At 45.4% G+C, this 18,142-nt stretch overlaps 1 protein-coding gene across 2 annotated transcripts in view; it reads right to left on the bottom strand.

Annotated features, from left to right (window-relative positions):
- Positions 1-914: 914 nt before the first annotated feature.
- PRKCH (protein kinase C eta) overlaps positions 915-18,142 on the bottom strand; it is a 118,539-nt gene continuing 101,311 nt past the window's right edge. For both annotated transcript variants that reach the window (XM_057416134.1, XM_057416135.1), the window contains 2 exons: positions 3,414-3,557; positions 915-1,933 (listed from right to left, as the gene is read on the bottom strand). In XM_057416134.1, the coding sequence (XP_057272117.1) occupies positions 1,787-1,933; positions 3,414-3,557 (291 nt within the window). In that variant the 3' untranslated portion in view covers positions 915-1,786. The remainder of the gene's footprint in view (positions 1,934-3,413; positions 3,558-18,142) is intronic.

Genomic DNA, 18,142 nt, shown 5'->3' with positions numbered 1-18,142 from the left:
CCCATGGAAGGGAGGGAAGGCCAGAGAATGAAGCTGTGCTTACATGTAAGAGGCGATACAGGGAAGAAAAAGGGAGAACTGGTATAACAGAAGCACAAAGGCAAGAAGAGTCTGAGGGTAACTGAACCTTTGCCCCATCTGTCAAACAGTTCAGCAGGTTGTTTCAGGGTAGAAGAGACTCAGTCAAGTAGAGAGGGCTTGGGTGAGAAGGGGTAACACTTCTATGTAGATCTCAGCCTTGATTTCTTATTTCTAACTTGGTCTTACAGCAGGTGAGCACGTACATACTGGTGGGTTTGTGCTGTAATGAGGGTTGTAGCAGTATAATTTCCTTGACAAAAGCTTCTGCTCCCATGTCACCTCCACAGTTGCAGTGGTGCAAGGCCTGTACAGAATGTGTCCCTCTCTGCTGCACCTCACCCTTCTTGCAAGTTAAAGCATGTTACTAGCCCTATACAACCATGATCAGTTTTGCAAGAGGTTAGAAATCCTCCTCCTTCTCCAGTAATTTGTATCTGCCCAAGAAACGGGCTATGGTCCTGATGCACAGCTTCAAGCTCAGCAAGGAGTGCAAAGGTGTGCCAAGGAGCTATAGAAAAATCACCCCACTTCCAGAAGAGCAGGGAAAGCACAGAACCATCTCCAGAGTGTCTGGTTTCTACAAACCATGTAGAAAAAGTGTCTCAGTCTGCCTGTGGCAGACGCTTGAGGCTGCAACCGATAAGAAGTGCCCTGTGTGTAATGGGCCCTTAAATCCAAACCAAACCAAGTCACCCTGTTTCTTGGATAATGTTTATCATTCTCATGGGAGAAAGTTGTCCTTTTGTGTTACCTGTTGGTTGACAACTCTGCTTTCAAGCAGTTTGCCATCTCTGTGGCTCTTGTTACAATAATGCTACAAATAATTTAAGAGCTACCACTTTGGATTAAAATTTTAATGAGGCACTAAACCCACAAAAGGGGCTCTGTATAGCATAATTAAATAGAATCGGCCTAAGTAAACAGTAAGGTTTTACAAGTTACGTTATAGTTGAAAACAGCTGGGAGGCAAAGAAAGGAGCATTGAAGATGCATGATGTAAAAAGGCACTTCACAGAATGCAAACACTAAAACTTTTCATATCGCACAAACAGTAGAACACTACGAGCACATGACTTCCCTTTGATTTGGAAGAATCTGTGTGGGGCACAGGGCATTTGTTTTTTTTTCCTTCTGCTAGTCAGCACAATGAAATATTTCACATGGAAAACCCAAACAGTGGCAAAGAGAGCCATTTGTCCTTCAGAAAGAAATAAATACTGCAGAAACAGGTAATGTCAGTAGGAACACCTGGTTCAGTCAGGCCATGGGATGCTGGATCAAGGCTCCAGAATGCTGGACAGTGCTGGGACTCCTCAAAATAGTCTTGCAAACAATCAGAATTGTAACAAGTCTGTTTGGCTCAGAGCTGCAAGACACTTGTTTCATACTCATGCCGACTCCTTCAATCCACTGCAAATGGTGACATTCAGGCTGAGCCAACTAGCTCAGCATTCAGTTCTCTGTCCGCATCAGCTATTTACAATACCATGTTTGTTCTACTCCTGTCAATATTTGATCCAAGAGCTGCATAAATCCCACAAACACAGGAAGGTTTCAATTTCACATTAAGGTAATGTTGACAGTGGTGCTGCTGTACCGTGTAAAGTCAGTGCACTGTTACTCCTTGAAAACGAAATTTCTCGTAAACTTAGTTTTTATTTCATTCCCCCCCAGTCCTCTCAGCAGCCCTTTCCCAGAGCTGTAGCTATTGCTGCAGTTCTGGGCTTGTGAATGAAAAGTTTCTAAATTCATCTTGGTTTATCATTGGAAGAACTCCTTCTTCAATAGGAGTGAGAATGGGCTCCTCTTTTATAAAATCTGGATCAAAGTTGCTCACGTCATCTTTGGATTTCTGTCAAACAGAACACACAAAGGAAAGAGATGTCAAAAGTATGCGTCACCTGCTTGATCCTCGCTCTGCATCTTTAGTCTAGTCTTGAGTGCAATGAGCCGTCCCCTCCATAACCGAGACTGAGCTTACCGAAAGCTTTTCCTGGGGTTGGGCTGGGAGCAGCTGAGTGCCCCACAGAACCTCGTACAGTGCAAACCTTCTAGAGACTCTGCAGGCTTCTGACAGGGAAGCCCTCTCTGATTTAATTGTTACCGCCTCTGATGGGTTGCCTGCCCAGACACAGCAGGACAGGGCCCATAAATCTGTTCCCTTCCTCAAGTGGCAGCACAGACCCAGCCATTTGAAGTAGTTATCAGCCGCGTTTCCAATTAGCTGACTCCACACAGTCCTTCCTTACCTGCAGAGTGTCTATAGCTGGGTTTTAGGGGGAGCCTGGGTGTACAGTCCCATGTGTGAGAGCCATTAAACCTGCACAATAATGAATTACTTGGCCTTGAGAAGGCAAATGGCTTGCCTCTGGGTGCTGGATTCCTTGCTGTATGCCACAAAGTGAGACTGCTTACAGTGCACGCACACAGACTGGGTTTGTGGCACATTTTGACAGGGCACGTGTTTTTTCTGCACGCAGTACAAGGTATTTTATGGATATCAAAGTTTAATGCTCCCAGATGCTGTCCAGCTCAAAGCAGAATGAGGAGGCTCCTTTAGCCTTTGATTCAGGTCACAAACCAACCCAAGAGCCTGACTTTGAGCTGCTATAGCTCAACCAAGTCCATGATCCTGCACCCTGTGATCTTCAAGGAGCAGGACTGGGTCGACCATTGCCACCAAGAGCTTGAAGAGTGACCACAGCATGAGACAAAGCCACCTTGGGCAACAATTTCAAAGGCATGTGTTGTGGTTTCACAGAGACAACCTCGGAAAGGCACTCCACAGAGAGCAACACCTTCTATCACACAGCATCCTTAGGGCTGTGCGGCAGCACTGGGAAAAGGGGCAGACCGGTGTCCTCTGCAGCCTGTCTGCCATTTGAACCATTCCACTGACAGTGGTCTTAGCAGGGAACACTGTGCTGGGTGTCGTACAGACAGAGACAGACAATGGAGAGACAGCCCAATTGTGAAGGGTAGGTGGAGTGGGCAGGATGAGGATTACTTACCCTGCCTTATGTCTGGGGCAAGGCAAAGAGTAGTTAGGTGCCTAACCTGCTGCAGCTGCTCTTACAAACCTGCATCTTTTGGTTGAGTTGCCTTTGAAAATCCTGCATGGAGGGGAAATGTGACCTGTACAACGTCAGGTAGCCAACGAGCAGCCAAGCCAAGACCTCACCTCTTGGCTCACCTCCTGGGCCAGGGCTTTTGTGTCAAAGTTGTCCTCCCTTCACCTCCTTTCCTTTCTGAGGAGAACAAACCTACTTACAGAACCCAGAAGAGAAGAAAACAAACAGGGTTCCTTCCCCCCACACTTCCTTCCCACGTACAATTCGGGGCCTGAACGGTGGCTCCATCTGGCGCTGGTTCAGCAGGTCCCAATCCAGGTCTTTGAAGTAGGGGTGCCGCAGAATCGCGCTCTCACCGCCCAGCCCCGGGCTGCCCAGCCGCATGGTGGGGTTCTTCGTCATGAACTGCAAAACAGAAAAGGCTGTTTGTTCCCTCCCATCCAGCAGGGCCATGGGAGAGGGACCTATTAGCAGCCACACAATAGCTTGTCCTCAGCTTTCCTGTTGAACCCAGTTGCTGGCCAGACTTCTCCGTTTCATAGTACCGGAGCTGCATGCAAGGAACTTCACTCATTCTCTAAAGGAAGATGTCAGGGTGTATTTCTCCTTGGTCCTTTTTCTTTTGGTCAAATCCTTGGTTACCACAACAAGAAAGGAAAGTTGAATTACATCCTTTGCACCATTATAAAAGTTGCACAGTGGTTTTGATGGTTATTTATTTCTGTATTAAATTCTCAGGAATACAAGCTTGCTCTCAAATGCTGCTCCCCAGGCTTTGGACTGGAGTCAGTCCTGAGCTGCATCTTTTTCCTAAACCTCAGCCTGCTGAAGCACAGCCAGAAGCCTACACTGTCCTTCCTGTCATCTCAGGAGACAGAAGAAAAAGAGCAAGGCACTGGCTTTTAGAGCCCTCCAATCCTGAGCAGATGGGAGCAGACAGGTGATCATCTCCTCTCTCAATAGTGAAACTCTAAAAGAGGATTCTTTTTAGTAACACTTTTATTCTGTGGCCAGTGAAAAGAAATCTCAAACCTCAGCCAAAGTGACCTGATTTGCCAAGGAGAGATGAGAAAAGCCATACATCACACACATGGTGTGAGTGAGCCCTGGCAGGTGCCCTTTAATCCTGACAAGAATGATGAAGTGTGAGTGCTGCAGATATTTCTTAAGGGGAAGGGAAATATTGGGGGAGGAGGGGAATCCTTTCCCTAGGCAGGAAAAAAGCAAGTTGGCTTGTTAATTTAGGATTGTAGTTCTTACAAATTCAGTAAAAACCCAGCATTGCCCCTCCCCACAAGTATTTCTAATTCATTAGAGAAATCAGGTTATGTTTAAACTGGGAAAATAGCCGCTTTTATTTGCCTATTGAAATAGCAGCATAAAGCAAGCTCCACTCTGGTGGAGGTGTCCAGACGATTTCCTCGAAGATGAAAGAGCATTATGTTTAGCAAATAGCTGAACCAGCCAAACCAGACAATCGGTCACTGTTTCAGGAATGACCAAGTCTGCTGCATCTCGGCAATGGGGAAATTAAAAGAAAGGGAGGTGCAGACCAACTTCATTCTGACTGTAGGAGCTTTTCAGAAGGTACAAATTCCCCTAGGATGAGCAGATAAAAGCTCTAGTCATTCCCTACCTAGGGAGAAGATGGGGAGAAGAAAGACAACTGCCAGATTTATTTTAGGAGCCTGCTTAATACCCCATCCTGATGGGGCTTCAGAGCCAAAGTACATGAGGCATCTGCAGCTGAGACCTTGCAGGACCCCCGACTCTGCTGACATCAGCAGAACCCCCCAGGTCCAGCTTGATCTCCTGAGCTCTTCAAGGACATTTGTTGCCATGGGATTCCTTATGGCAGAACCATTTCCCACCATTCCACTCCAAACATCAGTATAAAAGGCTGCTGAGTGCATCCAGATTTGTAAGAGCAGTCACCAGGAGAGGAGCAGACCCTCTGCACAACTCTCTGCAGCTGGGGTCTTCCCATGGTTCTCTGGACTCTTTGGCCCTCAGTCATGCAGTATTCCCAGCACCAGGCCCAAGTAAAAGCAGGACTTGTCTCCCAAGCCTTTCAACCCATTCTTCTCCCTTTCTACCAGCACAACCCCAACACAATTTGTTTCCCAAGAGACTCTGCCCCAAAACTTCTGTGGGATACTGATCCCCAGACAAGAGTTTGCTTTCCAAGCAAGAAATCAAGAAATGGGTCAAGCCAAAATATCTTGGAGACCTGGTTCAGACAAGCCTTTTCAAGTCTTGAACTAAGCTTCTTTGGTTTGCAAAACAGGCCAGAAATCTCCTGGCAGCCCCATCTTTCTCTAGAGATTCCCTGCCCAGCTTCTTTGTCTGTACATATGGGTATCTGCACCTCACTAACTCTTATTTGCATTGCTGGAACACCTAGAAAGCTCAAACAAGATCAGAGCTTGCTGGTACTGGGAGTGGTGTAGAGAAAAACAGCCCAAAGAGACAAGACAAAAAGAAGAGGAGAAGAGTTGGGGGTAAGTTCCTTGTCTCCTAGCTCCTCACCGTCTACCACCTCCATTACACCAGGAAGCTTCTACTAAATCTGGAGAAAAATAACCACAACAAAGTCATGAAAGCAAATAATCTCTGAAAAGGGCTGGTAACGTGCTTTGCTTGGATTCCCATTCATGCACAACCGTATAAAAACAAAGCCTAAACTGGACTGTCCCTTCCCAGACCAGTTCAGAGGCCTGGGATATAAAAATGTATTTACATTCCTATTTGCTTGCTTTATTCTACATGATGCCAAAATTGTACCAAGCAAAGGCATCCATGAAACATGCTGAGAGCCAACGTAAATGCATTCCTGTCTGCTTAAAACACCCTTTTTGTTAGGACAATGAGGATCAGGCAAGTGCCATCCCTTGAGGTGGGCTGTTTTGAACACTGAAAAAACAAAACATAACGTTCAAAACAAAATGACTGTTCAAATTCAAATGGCCAACTCCCATTTGAGCACTGCACTTGCAGTTTAAGAAACCCAGGAACCATCTACCCCACACTGGGTGCCCAAAGGAGGCAGGAGGAGAGTGAAGGCTTCAAATTCACCCACTGCTGGAACACATGCTCCTGTGTTCCAGCAGTGGCTGAGAGTTACACTGAGCTGCCACAAAACCCCTCTGAATTAATCCTTGCCTCCAATAGGAACGGGGTGACCTATGGGCACGATTGAGCAGTACCTTCTGCAGCTGTCAGGCTGCTGCCTCTCTTGCTATGCAAAACAAGAGCTTTGAAGTACGAGGGTATCAAAAGATGCAGTGTCCCACCAGCAGCATAAACAACTCCAGACATGTTTCTCTACGCTTGTTTTCCAGATACTGTGGAAGAGCCTAACGCAGGCTTAGGATCTTGAAAGTGAATATAAATCATGCACTGTACGTGAAGAAGCCTCCCTTTCGAGGAAATCAAACTCAAGCTAGTCTGCTTCAGCAAGGGAATCACAGAATGCTTTGGGTTGGAAGGGACCTTAAAGCTCATCTAGTTCCCACCGCTGTCATGGGCCAGGACACCTTCCACTAGATCAGGCTGCTCAAAGCCCCTTCCAGCCTGGCCTCGACCACTGCCAGGGATGGGGCAGCCACAACCTCTCTGGGCAACCTTTGCCAGTGTCTCACCAATGTCTTCATAGTGAAGATTAATTTCCTAATATCTAATCTAAATCTACCCTCTTTCGGTTTAAAACCATTCCCCTTGTCCTGTCACTATAAGCCCTTGTCAGAAGCCACACTCCAGATTTCTTGTCAGCCCCTTTAGGTAATGGAAGGCTCCTCTTACATCTCCCTGGAGCCTTCTGCAGGTTGAACAACCCCAGCTCTCTCAGCCTGTCTCCATAGGAGAGGTGCTCCAGCCCTCTGATCATCTTTGTGGCCCTTCTCTGGACTCACTCCAACAGGTCAACACTCACAGGGTGTGATACCATTTCAAGGACAGTTGGTCTCTTATCGTTAACCTACATCCCTGATAAATATATTGTACAATGCACTGAGTCCTCTTGCTTCCATCTGCACATGGGACTAAAAATGTTGCCTTTGAGCAGCATAATGCAGTACATGAAATACGGTCCTGTATTCTGGCACCATTGCTGCTCCTACCTTACATAAAAACTCCCGGTGAATTTTGGAGGGGGCAGGTCCATCACAGCCTGGTGAAGATGGGGTGTTTTCTCCAGGGAGCCACTGTAGTCTTTATTTGGCAATGGGACTGAAAAGCAGGTGCACAAATGGTGACTCCAACTGAGACAGTACTGATGTTTTACACTGGAACAGAGTTACCTGCCTTACTGCAAGAGATACATGAAATTAAAAGATAAAATTTTGGAAGCCAATTTCACTAAAATGAGTAACTAGTCCTTTCAAACACTATTTGGATTCACTAAAAACTACTGCACTGACAAAGAAATGGATTTTAGTTTTGTTTTGGTTTTAGTGGTTTTAGTTTGTGTTGTTCAGTATTTCACAAAAACCCCAAAAGACAGTAATGACCTCTCAAGGGCTCAAAACCCCATGAATCCTCTCTCTCTCTCTCTCCCTCTACCTTATGCAGTACTGACACTTCTCTGCTGCAATAGGGTAGCATCTGACAGCCTGTTTCATGACACCTCTGCTATCTGATGGCATTTCTAGCAAAGCAGACAAAAAACCTGGGATTTCTGAGGAACTTAATTACAAGCTCAGCCTTCATCTCTGAAATAAGTAGTTCATACCCACATCTCTGTCCATATAAGAGGCACTTCTGCAGCAGGAGGGGTAAAGCTGAGTGCCCAGAGTATACAGATGCTGCCCTCTGCACACATGCAGGCTGTGCAAGATAAAAGTTTTTGGAAGGGTAGCTAACCTTTCACCTGATCCCTTTGGCTGCATTCAGAAACAGCTGGGAAATGTCTTAGAAAGTGTTGCCCGCTCCTGGCATCCACATGAAGGCCAGGGTCTGACTCTTGCTTCACAGGTTGGGGAGCCCTAAATGTCCTTCCAAGTACAAACCTCCAATGTTTTTGCAGGTGATGAGAAAAGATGCTCAGCTGAAAGTTTTTCATCTGGCAAAATGTCACCTCCTAATGTTTATTGAGTATCTCTAACTTTGCATGATAATCCAGAATCCAGCATGAAGCTCAGCCTCTGGCATACAGAGCTCAGTGAAGAAACAGAGAAAAATAATTCAACAGTAAAAACAAGGCAAAACAGAGATGTTCCTGAACAAAAAGAAATATGTAATCACTCAGATCCAAGAAGCCTCCCAGGAAAATCAATAGCAAGACCATCAATCTTATACCTGAACCAGGCCATCAAGCCCTCACTTTATTATCACATCCAACCACAGGGAATTATCCCATTCCAGCGTAGACCCCCTTCTGAGCATCCTCAGAATGGGTTCCTTTAGGCTACACCAATTTGCCAAGCAGCAGACTTGAGCAAGGCTCTCACTGACCTCAGCTAACCCTCTCAGCAGCATTGCAGCCAAAACCAGCAGTTGGAATGAGCCAAAAACATGACTTCATGAGATCATTTGAAAACATTTACTGAAAGAAAATGCAGCAAGCCATGACAAGAAATTAAAAGCTGAAGATTAGTCCACAGAGGGTCCAAGAAGTTACAAGGGAAAAATACAACATAGCAGTGCCAACCATTAGGAAAAATCTGCATCAGCCCTGGGAGTTCAGCCCACAGGCGGGTGAGGGAGACAAGGGTACCCATGCTGGTCCTCCCCTTCACCCACTATGTGGCACAGACCATGCTGGGAAGGGGTCCAGGTCTCCCTATCTGCTGGGCAATGCTGTTAAGAGGCTTCTTCAGTGATGCTCACATGCAGCATTGCAACTTCTGTCTCAAGAGGCTGAGTTTGCAAATCAGTTTAACGGCCTGGGAGTTGGAAGGGATGTTTGCACAAAACAGATGTTTTTTTCTTTGAATTTACAAGTTCCCTTTCTCAATACTGGAATCCCCAATAGGTTTTACCTAACTCATGTATGCGCTATCTGCATCAGGACAATTAACTTTATGAGAAATATCACAGTGACTAGATTGTGTTAAATTGTGTCATGTTCTAGGAAGACACTAACAAGCCCAGACCCCTTCACAGAAGTAATGCACTTCAGGAAGAGGAATACAACTTCCTGCTCAGCCATTCCCTTCACACTGTCAGCCACCTAGACAAGGATGAAATTATTATTTCTTGTAGTAAAGAAAGTCTTAGAGGTACCAGCTCCCATCAGGACATTGTTGCCCTGGGGAGGGTGCATTTACCTTGTAAGAGAAAGCCTGTGCCCCAGGCAGCTCATCTTTCAAATGCAAGTGTACAGCAGAGATGGAAGCTATCCCCCATCTCACAGGCAGGAAAGAGAGACCCAGGGAAATTCATCACTTCATTTTGCCAGGAGCCCAAGAGCAGCCTGTCACAGATACAACAGCAGACCTTCAGTGTCAGCTGCTCTCTATCACACCACATGCCTCAGAGGACTTCAGGATTGATGGCAGATCCTCGGTCTCAGGTCCTCTCCATCACACCACATGCCTCAGAGGAATTCAGGATTGTGCCAGTGCAATAGTCAAGCCCAATCCGTTAAAGGAACACAAGATTTCCCTGTTCACAGTATTAACATTTCCTGCCTATTGCTTTCCCAAAGCAAAAAGCAGGAGCAACAGCATAGATTAACACCCCACAGGAATGAGGGAGAGCAGAGAGATCAGGAGATATCCAACATGCCCATCTTCATTCAGATTCATGAGCTAAACTAACAGGGCAGAAATTAACTCGAAAGCAAATAAGATTTCTCAAAGATCTATCTGATCACAGACAAAAGGGAATCGTTATATAAATAGAGCAATTACTCTAATTAAGGGTTCCCTTCATGAGTCTCTGAACTGAATGCTGCAATTGCTGAAAACAGTTTGGCTGCCTATTCCGTAAGGCAAACAAACCTGCACTCTGGGGTTTCATTAGCCTTCATCCACCCCTAAATAAAGGAGAAGAAAGATGGCTCTATGGCTCTGTCAATGTTGGTATTATTTTTAAAGATTGGAAGCCAGGTGGCATTAGCATAGCAGACACTTCCCCCCCCCCCCCTTATTTATCTTTTAATAAAAAGCTGTTTATTTGAGCCAGTCTTGTCCTTTGCTCTCTTGGGCAAGGCTCCTATCAACCTCCATCACAACCCTGCCAGGGTGATGCTCACAAGCATGCCTCACTCCCCCACACAGGAGCAAACCAGGGCTCAGACACACAAGTGGGTTATGAGAAGCAACCCCAATTTCTGCAAATGTCATCAGCTGTGGAGAGCTCTCCCATGGAATTCCTCGTACTTGCAAGCAGCTCAGCCGGTGCCTGGTACTGCAGCAATTTGGCTGTGGGCGTGAGCCAGGATCTTGGGAGCCCAAGTCTTACTGACCTTCAGTGCGGATTGTGCTGCTGAGAATAGGACTTGGAGTCATTGCGACTTTCTTGAATGCTACCTCTGTTTTACCCTGGGCATTTGCTCTGATTGCAGCCATTAGAGGCCATGTGGCGTTCCGGCTTCCTACCCTGGGCACAGCAGGATCGACTGCTAAAAGCCCTGATTTGTACTTGTGCAAAGTACATCCTAGCCAGAATGCAACCCATGCTTGCACAGGGTGCTTCCACCCCCATGCCGGGGTCATGGCTACAGAAAACTCTGAGCAGGTGAAACCCTTCAGTGCAGAGAGGGTCCAGTGACTGCAGGGGCAGGGCTAAGAAGTACAAGGCTGCTCTGTGAAAGCATTTTAAGGAGGAAGAGAGGAAGAAAGAGAGTGAGAGATTTCTGTTATCTCCTTTTCCAGATAAAAGAGGAATGGAAGGGAGGTAAAAAACTGTATTCAGTCCTGCTCCTACAAGCCGGAAGACTGTGACAATAAGCATGACAGCAATCACATGTTTAATGTGCCAGCCGCAGGCAAGAAGGACAAAATGTCAGTGCAGTGGATAATAAGCAGATAAATTTGATCTTGCTTTCCCCTAGTACAGAAATGGCTGTTCAATGCTGCCCAGTCAAAGCCCAAGGAAACAAGAAGGATTAACTGTGTATCAGCAAACAGTGTAAGCAAGGGAGCCTAGCAAAATAAACCAGACAGAGCAACTCAGATGTGGGATAGATACACCTGGGCCCAAATCTCCTAGTAGTGTTAACTGCTATAACATTGCTGACTACCACCAGGAGAGAACTTAGTCCAAAATATGGGAATTAAATGTTGTCTGAATAGCTACAAACCTCTTTGCTGTTCTGAAACCTGCCTGCTTCTGTGCCCCTCCCCACTCATCAACAAATAATTCATCAACACTAACGCAGATGAAAAGGCCACAAGTATCAAATGCATATTGGCCATTTTTGACCTGTCTGCCCTCGGTACTCCTGTAATAAATCATATTAAACAGAAATTAAATTTATTCATTAGATATATGGAATATTTAACATAGGTTTTGGTCAAGATGTCACTGCAGAAATCTGTGTTTTCAGAACTGATGAGTCAACCCCAGTTCCCACGTGGCTCACCAGCTGCATGGGCTGCCCAGACAGTATCAAACTCCAGCTGCTGCTTTTAAATTACTCCAATTGGACCATAGGTATGACATGGGGATATGCAGGTCAATTACTAAATCAATACATCCATCAGACTAACACAAACATGGATGAAGAATGAGCACCGCACTTGTTAACAGCCTGGGGATATGATCTCACTTTCGTTTTAAGCAATGGTAAAATTTCCCTAGGGTTGCATGGGAAAACAATTAATCCTTTTCTGATGGTCTTGTCAAGAGGAACTGGGAATCTATTACACAACCCTGGGTGGCCTATTTACATAGGGTCAAGTACAAAGGGACTAAAGTGCCCCAGACAAACCTGTAAAGGCCAATTAAGAAAAAAAAGGAAAAAAAAACCCACAGGAAAATACTTCAAAGGAGCTTTTTTGTGGTCTTGGTTATATTTCAATTCTTTTAATTTTGAAGTTCCTGAAAAGACACAGCAGGTCAGAAAGTTCAAAGCTGGAAGGACAAGTAAGACCTACAGCCCTGAATGGCTTGGACAGTTGGAGATTTGTTAGCCCTAGCGGACCCCCCAGTTAGACAGTCTGGCCCCCTCCACTGGGGCTGCACAACAAAAGCTGGTCCCATCATTCAGCTATCATTCCCATCTCCAGGTGGAAGCCAGGTTCTCAAGGGAAGCCTCAGGCCTTCCATCAGGATTGGATTTTAATGGACTTCACCAAAACACTTTTGAGGGGCTATAATCGCACTGTTTAACTATAGCAGAGCTGAGAAGGGAGCCCAGAACAAGTCTTAGGCTCAGACACAGGAATCGCTTATTCCCAAGCACCTAGGAGCAAGCAGAAAAAGAAGAGGGGGAAGACAAAGTCAGCACAATGAATGCTCCTTCACTTTTTTCCCATCTGGGGCAAGAAAGGGGAGGATGAGTCACACCTGATATTACAATAGGCTGGGTTAGAAGCTTCTGTTTGCAAATCTGAGCCTGCATACTGCAGACTTCAACAAGAAGCTAATTTCAGCCTATTGGAAAGGGAAAGGTAAGTCTTAATGACTACATCAAGATGAATTTGTCCTTGGCAAGCAATGTAGAGATGGCTTTAGTTTTCTTTCCACAGTGAATTATTCAGAAGCATGGAACTATTACTGCAGGGAAGAGGAGTGCTTCAGAAAGAGGTGTGATCAGATCAATCGACAGAAGAGATTGAAATCATTGGAGAAAGCTGTTTGCTGAGTATTAGGAGGCAAAAAATAAGAGACAGCATGTTACAGCAATGGATATGCAAGCTCAGGCAAAAGAGGTAAGAGGCAACCTGTGGTGGAGCACAGCCTTGTCACTTCACCACAGTGTATGTTTATGGCAAAAATTATCAAGATGAGATCATTTAAAACTGCAAAACTCCTTCCCAGTTGGGAAACAACAGGCTCTGGAGTCCTGCTTTTGCAGCAGAGGGTCTGGAGCCAACCAGGAAATGCAAGGTGAAAGCTTTTCTAAATAACAAAATAAAGGAAAAATGTGTACACAGAGCCAGCAGACTTTCACACAGAGATTTAAATATTGACCTCACTCTGACAGCCAAAGCTTAATCAAACTATGCAAAAGGATTTATCAAGCCTGCCAATTCTGAAGAGATGCCAAGGAGAATAATTTATCGGTGTATTTGAAGGCATTTTTAATATCTATCTGCCTTTGTTAACAGGCTTCTCAGCTCTGAGGATAAAGCAATGAGCCCATCTAGATCCCTCTTTGATTTCAGTAGGTCCACCATTGTGTTGTTCTTTTTCCTTTTCGTCTTTATCTAAAAAATACTCCCAGCATCTGTTTCATTCAGAAACAAGTTAATTCTGGCTATTCCAGCACTGCATGTGAAACAGATTATCCGCCTTTTTCTGTCTGTTGGAAAGAACGAACTTGGCTCAGATCTATAGGATGCAAGCTGAAGGACAGACATGTGCTTGCACAGAGCGATGTAAAGGAAACATAGGCAACCTTGCTGCCTTGGTTCACACCTCATAAGTGTTCAGGAGAGGACTGGAAAGCACAAACATGGGGTTTAGTCTAGTTCACAGAGTAGCCAAACTGACCATCCTGACTTAGGGAAAAGGCGAGGCACAAATGGAGCAGGAATCGCCTGCATACTGCACTTGAACATGCCAAGCAAAGCACACCTCAGGTATTCTGAGTCTGTGCAAGGAGGATGCAGGCACTCACCATGGTATCTGAGCTGATGAGACCTAGTTCTGATCTCTCCGTATCCAGGGGTGCTGGGCCTCGAACAAGTGCAGTGCATGAAGAGAATAAACTTCTCCAGATTTCAGAAGACCTCCCCCTCTCTGCTGATGTTGGGGTGACCAACTGCAGCAAGTAGGCATCTTGGACTATCCACGTCTCTCCTGAGCTTAGGTGTAACCTTGCCAGCAGTCCAAAACTAGCCCTTTCCCCTCCATTCTTCTGTCACATCAGACCCTTCACTTTGACTACATTTTAAAATATTCTTTTTTTTCTGATGTAAAAACGCTGGCCCTCTGCCTCCTCTCTTCATTAATGGCATTTTTAAGCTCCTTACAGTGGTGGGGCCACTCAGGTTCAGCATAGAGCACTCACCATCCAGAAAACCTTTCTGAAAATAAGCTGCAGCACACACAAGAGGGGCCCTCATCAAGGGTTTGGGCAGTCACGATGGCATCCCCTTAGGATGGGTACTTTAGTCCTCCTGAAGCACAGCTCAATTCACTCTGCTTTCTGTCCTTCAGCTGCACCAAGGTGGAGTGCCCTAGGGAAATCTCTATCTCTCCAATCTTCTTTCTTCTCAGCCTGTTATGGTAAACGCACCCAGCACAACCTGAGTCTCCAAGGGCTCTGCTGGAGCTGTTATCCTGCTTACAGACAGACTGGTCTGCCCTGTGCTCTGCTTGCAGGACATTTTGAAATCATATCCACAGGCTTCCCCCATCAACTCCAGAGAAACTGCTGGTGGAGCAATACCCTACTCATTACAGTACCTTGTGCAGAAGTCTCTTGTGCCTGATGGCTACCTGAGTGACTGAGGGACCTAAGGCAGCCTCACATTCACTCTTCTGGGCAACAAAGGAATGACAAACTCCTGTAGAAAGTTTTGAGTGGCTTTTTTAATTGACAAGATGAAAATTGGCCAAGCTATTGTGGAAGGGCCCCAATACCTCTCTCCCAGTGAAGGTGAAATGGCTGGCTGCCTTCTGCACTGTAACATTCCTGAGCCCTTTTCTAACTCTCCAGAAAAACACATGTATGCTGCCACCTACCAAAGGGGGTAATTTACACCGCCAAAGAGCCCTTGGTGTTGAATATCGCTGTGTGTGCTAACTGTACAAGCAAGCCAAAAAAAGAGGGAACTAACAGAAAAGCCATCATTTCTGGGTGTCAGTCTGTGACATGAACTCATATGAATGTGAGAAAAGTCTTTTTCTTCCTAGATAAGGGCTTTTTTTTTGACGTCTTGATCAGGCTTCAAGGCTGTGGGATTTAAACTGTGGCACATTTAACCATTACCCTTCCAGCTGCTCCTGAGAATCACGCAAGCTCCCTCCTTCCAGAAGCTGGGAAGGAAATCCCAACTCCCTTACCTTGTGCTCCAACAACCCAAACTGAGTCCATAAAACACAGGTCACAAGAGCAAGACCTGGCTCCTGCTGACCCATAGAGCATCACTGCTACTGCAGCTGAGTCTGAAGCACTAATTCCCAGAAACAACAGCCCCTTGATGTTAACCTGGCAATACAGAGGGGATTTTAAGCAAATCTGCAAGAGCAAAGTATTTAGGAGGAAGATGGGGGGCTGCTGCACATGTTCGACTCCAGTGGTGTTGTCAGGGTGCAGGTATCTGGAGGGAGAAAGTTAATTCCATGACACAAAGCAGAAGAGAGTTCACTAAACCCAAGTATTTGCCTTTTGAGTCAGTGTCAGTTCCAGGCTATTGTTCTCTAGAAAAACAGACAGTCTTCAAGTTCTTCTTTGCACCCTTAGCTCTGTATTGCTGACATCAATTTTCTCTGAGATGTGTCGTGTTTACTCTCAGCTGATCTCCCTCACCTTTCAATACCTCTCCCTCTCTGCACTAATCCACTGGCATTTGGATTCCTCTGTGCTGTTCCACCTGCCCTGGGTAGGAATGCAGGCTGCTAAAATCACAGCCAGTTTCCTCTGCACCTTCCTCTTTTCTTGTCTGGTGTTTATTTTTTACATGAAAACCACTTGGAGGGAGACAAAGATTTTTGCTCAGTCTCTTGACTCCACTAGTGTTCTCTTCAAAATGCATAGTTTTAACCAGCTGGAAGGAGAACAGGCTTTAGTCTCATTTATGTCCCCGAAATATACAGCTACAGGCAAGGCTGCTCAAGCCTCACTTTCAGAAGGAGCATTTCAGCTAAGCCAGAAGTGTTTCAGAGCTCACATTAAGACTGGAGGTTGGCACGCAAACACTAAGATGACATACTTGGCTTCATCAGACTCAGCTGTGACAGAAGATCAGAAATCAAGGGTGCAGAAAGCACAGCAATGCTGACATTTCTGTGGGGAGATGCTGCTTTCTAGCTCCTGCTGTTACCTGGCTCAGAGTGAAAACATCCAAGCTGCATTTGTTCTTCCAAGTTCCCAAACCTTTAGGCCAACCACTGCTATTTCAGATCATCAGTCCATGGAGCGATTCAATAGGCTTAGCCCTTCTCTCCTCATCTGAAATCAGACTTGGAAAGGAAAATCCCTGTAGCACTCCCTAGGAATTTGCCTCCTATTATGCCATCGACTTTTGAGATCTGATTTTCACTGTGTCCCTGCTCTCCCCTCGGCTAAGTCTGACTGTGAGCAAGATAGCATGACTGAATTGTATTTGAGAAAGTCATACATGAAGTGGGTGAAACATGCTGCCAAAATACCACCCTGCTTACGGGAAACGCGAGGATTGTGTTTCATCTTGCAGTTCAGTCAGCTGAATCCCAAAGCCTCTGCCTGCCTGAAAAGACCCCCTTTTTGCTAAAGCACTTTCTGCTAGTGACAATTTACAAATTCAGAACACCAACATGCTGCGAACTCCAGCTGCACTCTCCCTGTAAAAGATAATAGTGTGGCAGTCTCTGCTCTCTGCATGCTCACAAAGCTGCTCTTTCACAGTCTCTTTATCATCACAAACTGGTGACAACTCTGTCAACCGATGGCAAAGAGCATTTGAAAGAATTTCTTTTACTCACACAAACCCAATAACTCCTCTGGCATAAACTCCTTGTAATTGCATTCAGTTAGGGCTATGGAGAAGCCTTTTGGGAGGAAGGCTCAAAATCAAAGCAAAACTGAATGTTTAGAATGTGCTGAAGTGGTCTGAATCCATTCAACAGCAATTCTCCCTTTTTGCACTTATTTTACACCCACAAGCAGATCCAGGCCCAGTTGCTCACACAAGCAGTGGAGACCTCAGTTTGTGTCCTCTTCACCTGACTTGACCCACCAATACCCAAATTCCCCAGCGACACAGTCAGACAGGGTAGAGCACATGAGTGAGATTTTCTGCTTCCCTCCTCTAGGAGTATTCACTCCAGGAAAATCCAGCTGATTTACACTGATTTAGCTCTCCCTACTCTTCCCCCAGCTCTTGAGGGAAAACATCCAAGGGTAAAAAAAAAAACATTAAAAATGGAAACAGATAAAAACTTCTTTTTGTAGAGCACAAATATTTCTGCTTTCAATTCTAAACAAGGTCCCATGACGCTGAGTTTGGTTTGTTTTCCTTGGTACAGTGCTCAAAAACACACCAGGAACACCCAGTGATCTAAATGAGGTCCTAAGGACATATGCTGGTTATTACTGGGAAACCGCAGAGATGAACAGGATACAGCTTTCAGAAATCAGCTGGTTTCTGAAGGGGGGAAATTGGTGAAGCACAATTATGGTAAACAAAAGCAAACCAAAATAACAGCATCCGTAAAATGGGTCCTAAACCATATTATCCTTGTTTACAATGAAGCTTTTCATGAAGGCAAATGGACCAAGTGCTTTCCAAACCTAGATATATCCATTTGTAGAACATCTCTAAGCACCTACATCTAGTTGCATCTTTCTGGCAGAATTTGATTTTTGCTTCAGAGCTTTGTACAGTTCAGGACTAAGTGAATTCTCAGTTAGTCCTTTTCAAGGTTAGAGGCCAGAACTTTTAGTGAGGGGATAATCCAGTTATTAAGGCTATTAAGGCCTTAGCCTGTGATACAGGAGACTCCCTGTTTAACTCCCTGGTCTTCCACAGTCTTCCTATGCCACGTAATTCCTTATAATCATTTATGTCACTGCAGTAGCTGAGTGCTCTGATTCTCTGGAGCATTTAACATCACTGGTTAGAAAGCCCTGTCACAGCTGTAAGTCAGGGAACTTAAGTTCACTTTTTGTTGGAGGCAAACACAGTAGTGATTAGAAGACACTCACACAGTAATAATGCTGTATCTAGGAGACA

The sequence above is a fragment of the Pezoporus wallicus genome, unplaced genomic scaffold (genome assembly GCF_028554395.1).
Source record: "Pezoporus wallicus isolate ANWC-B61680 ecotype Strahan unplaced genomic scaffold, APGP_CSIRO_Pwel_v1 scaffold_2146, whole genome shotgun sequence".
Taxonomy (NCBI): Eukaryota; Metazoa; Chordata; class Aves; order Psittaciformes; family Psittacidae; genus Pezoporus; species Pezoporus wallicus.
The sequence above is the reverse complement of the archived record's forward strand: the minus strand, read 5'-3'. Positions and strand labels throughout refer to the sequence as shown.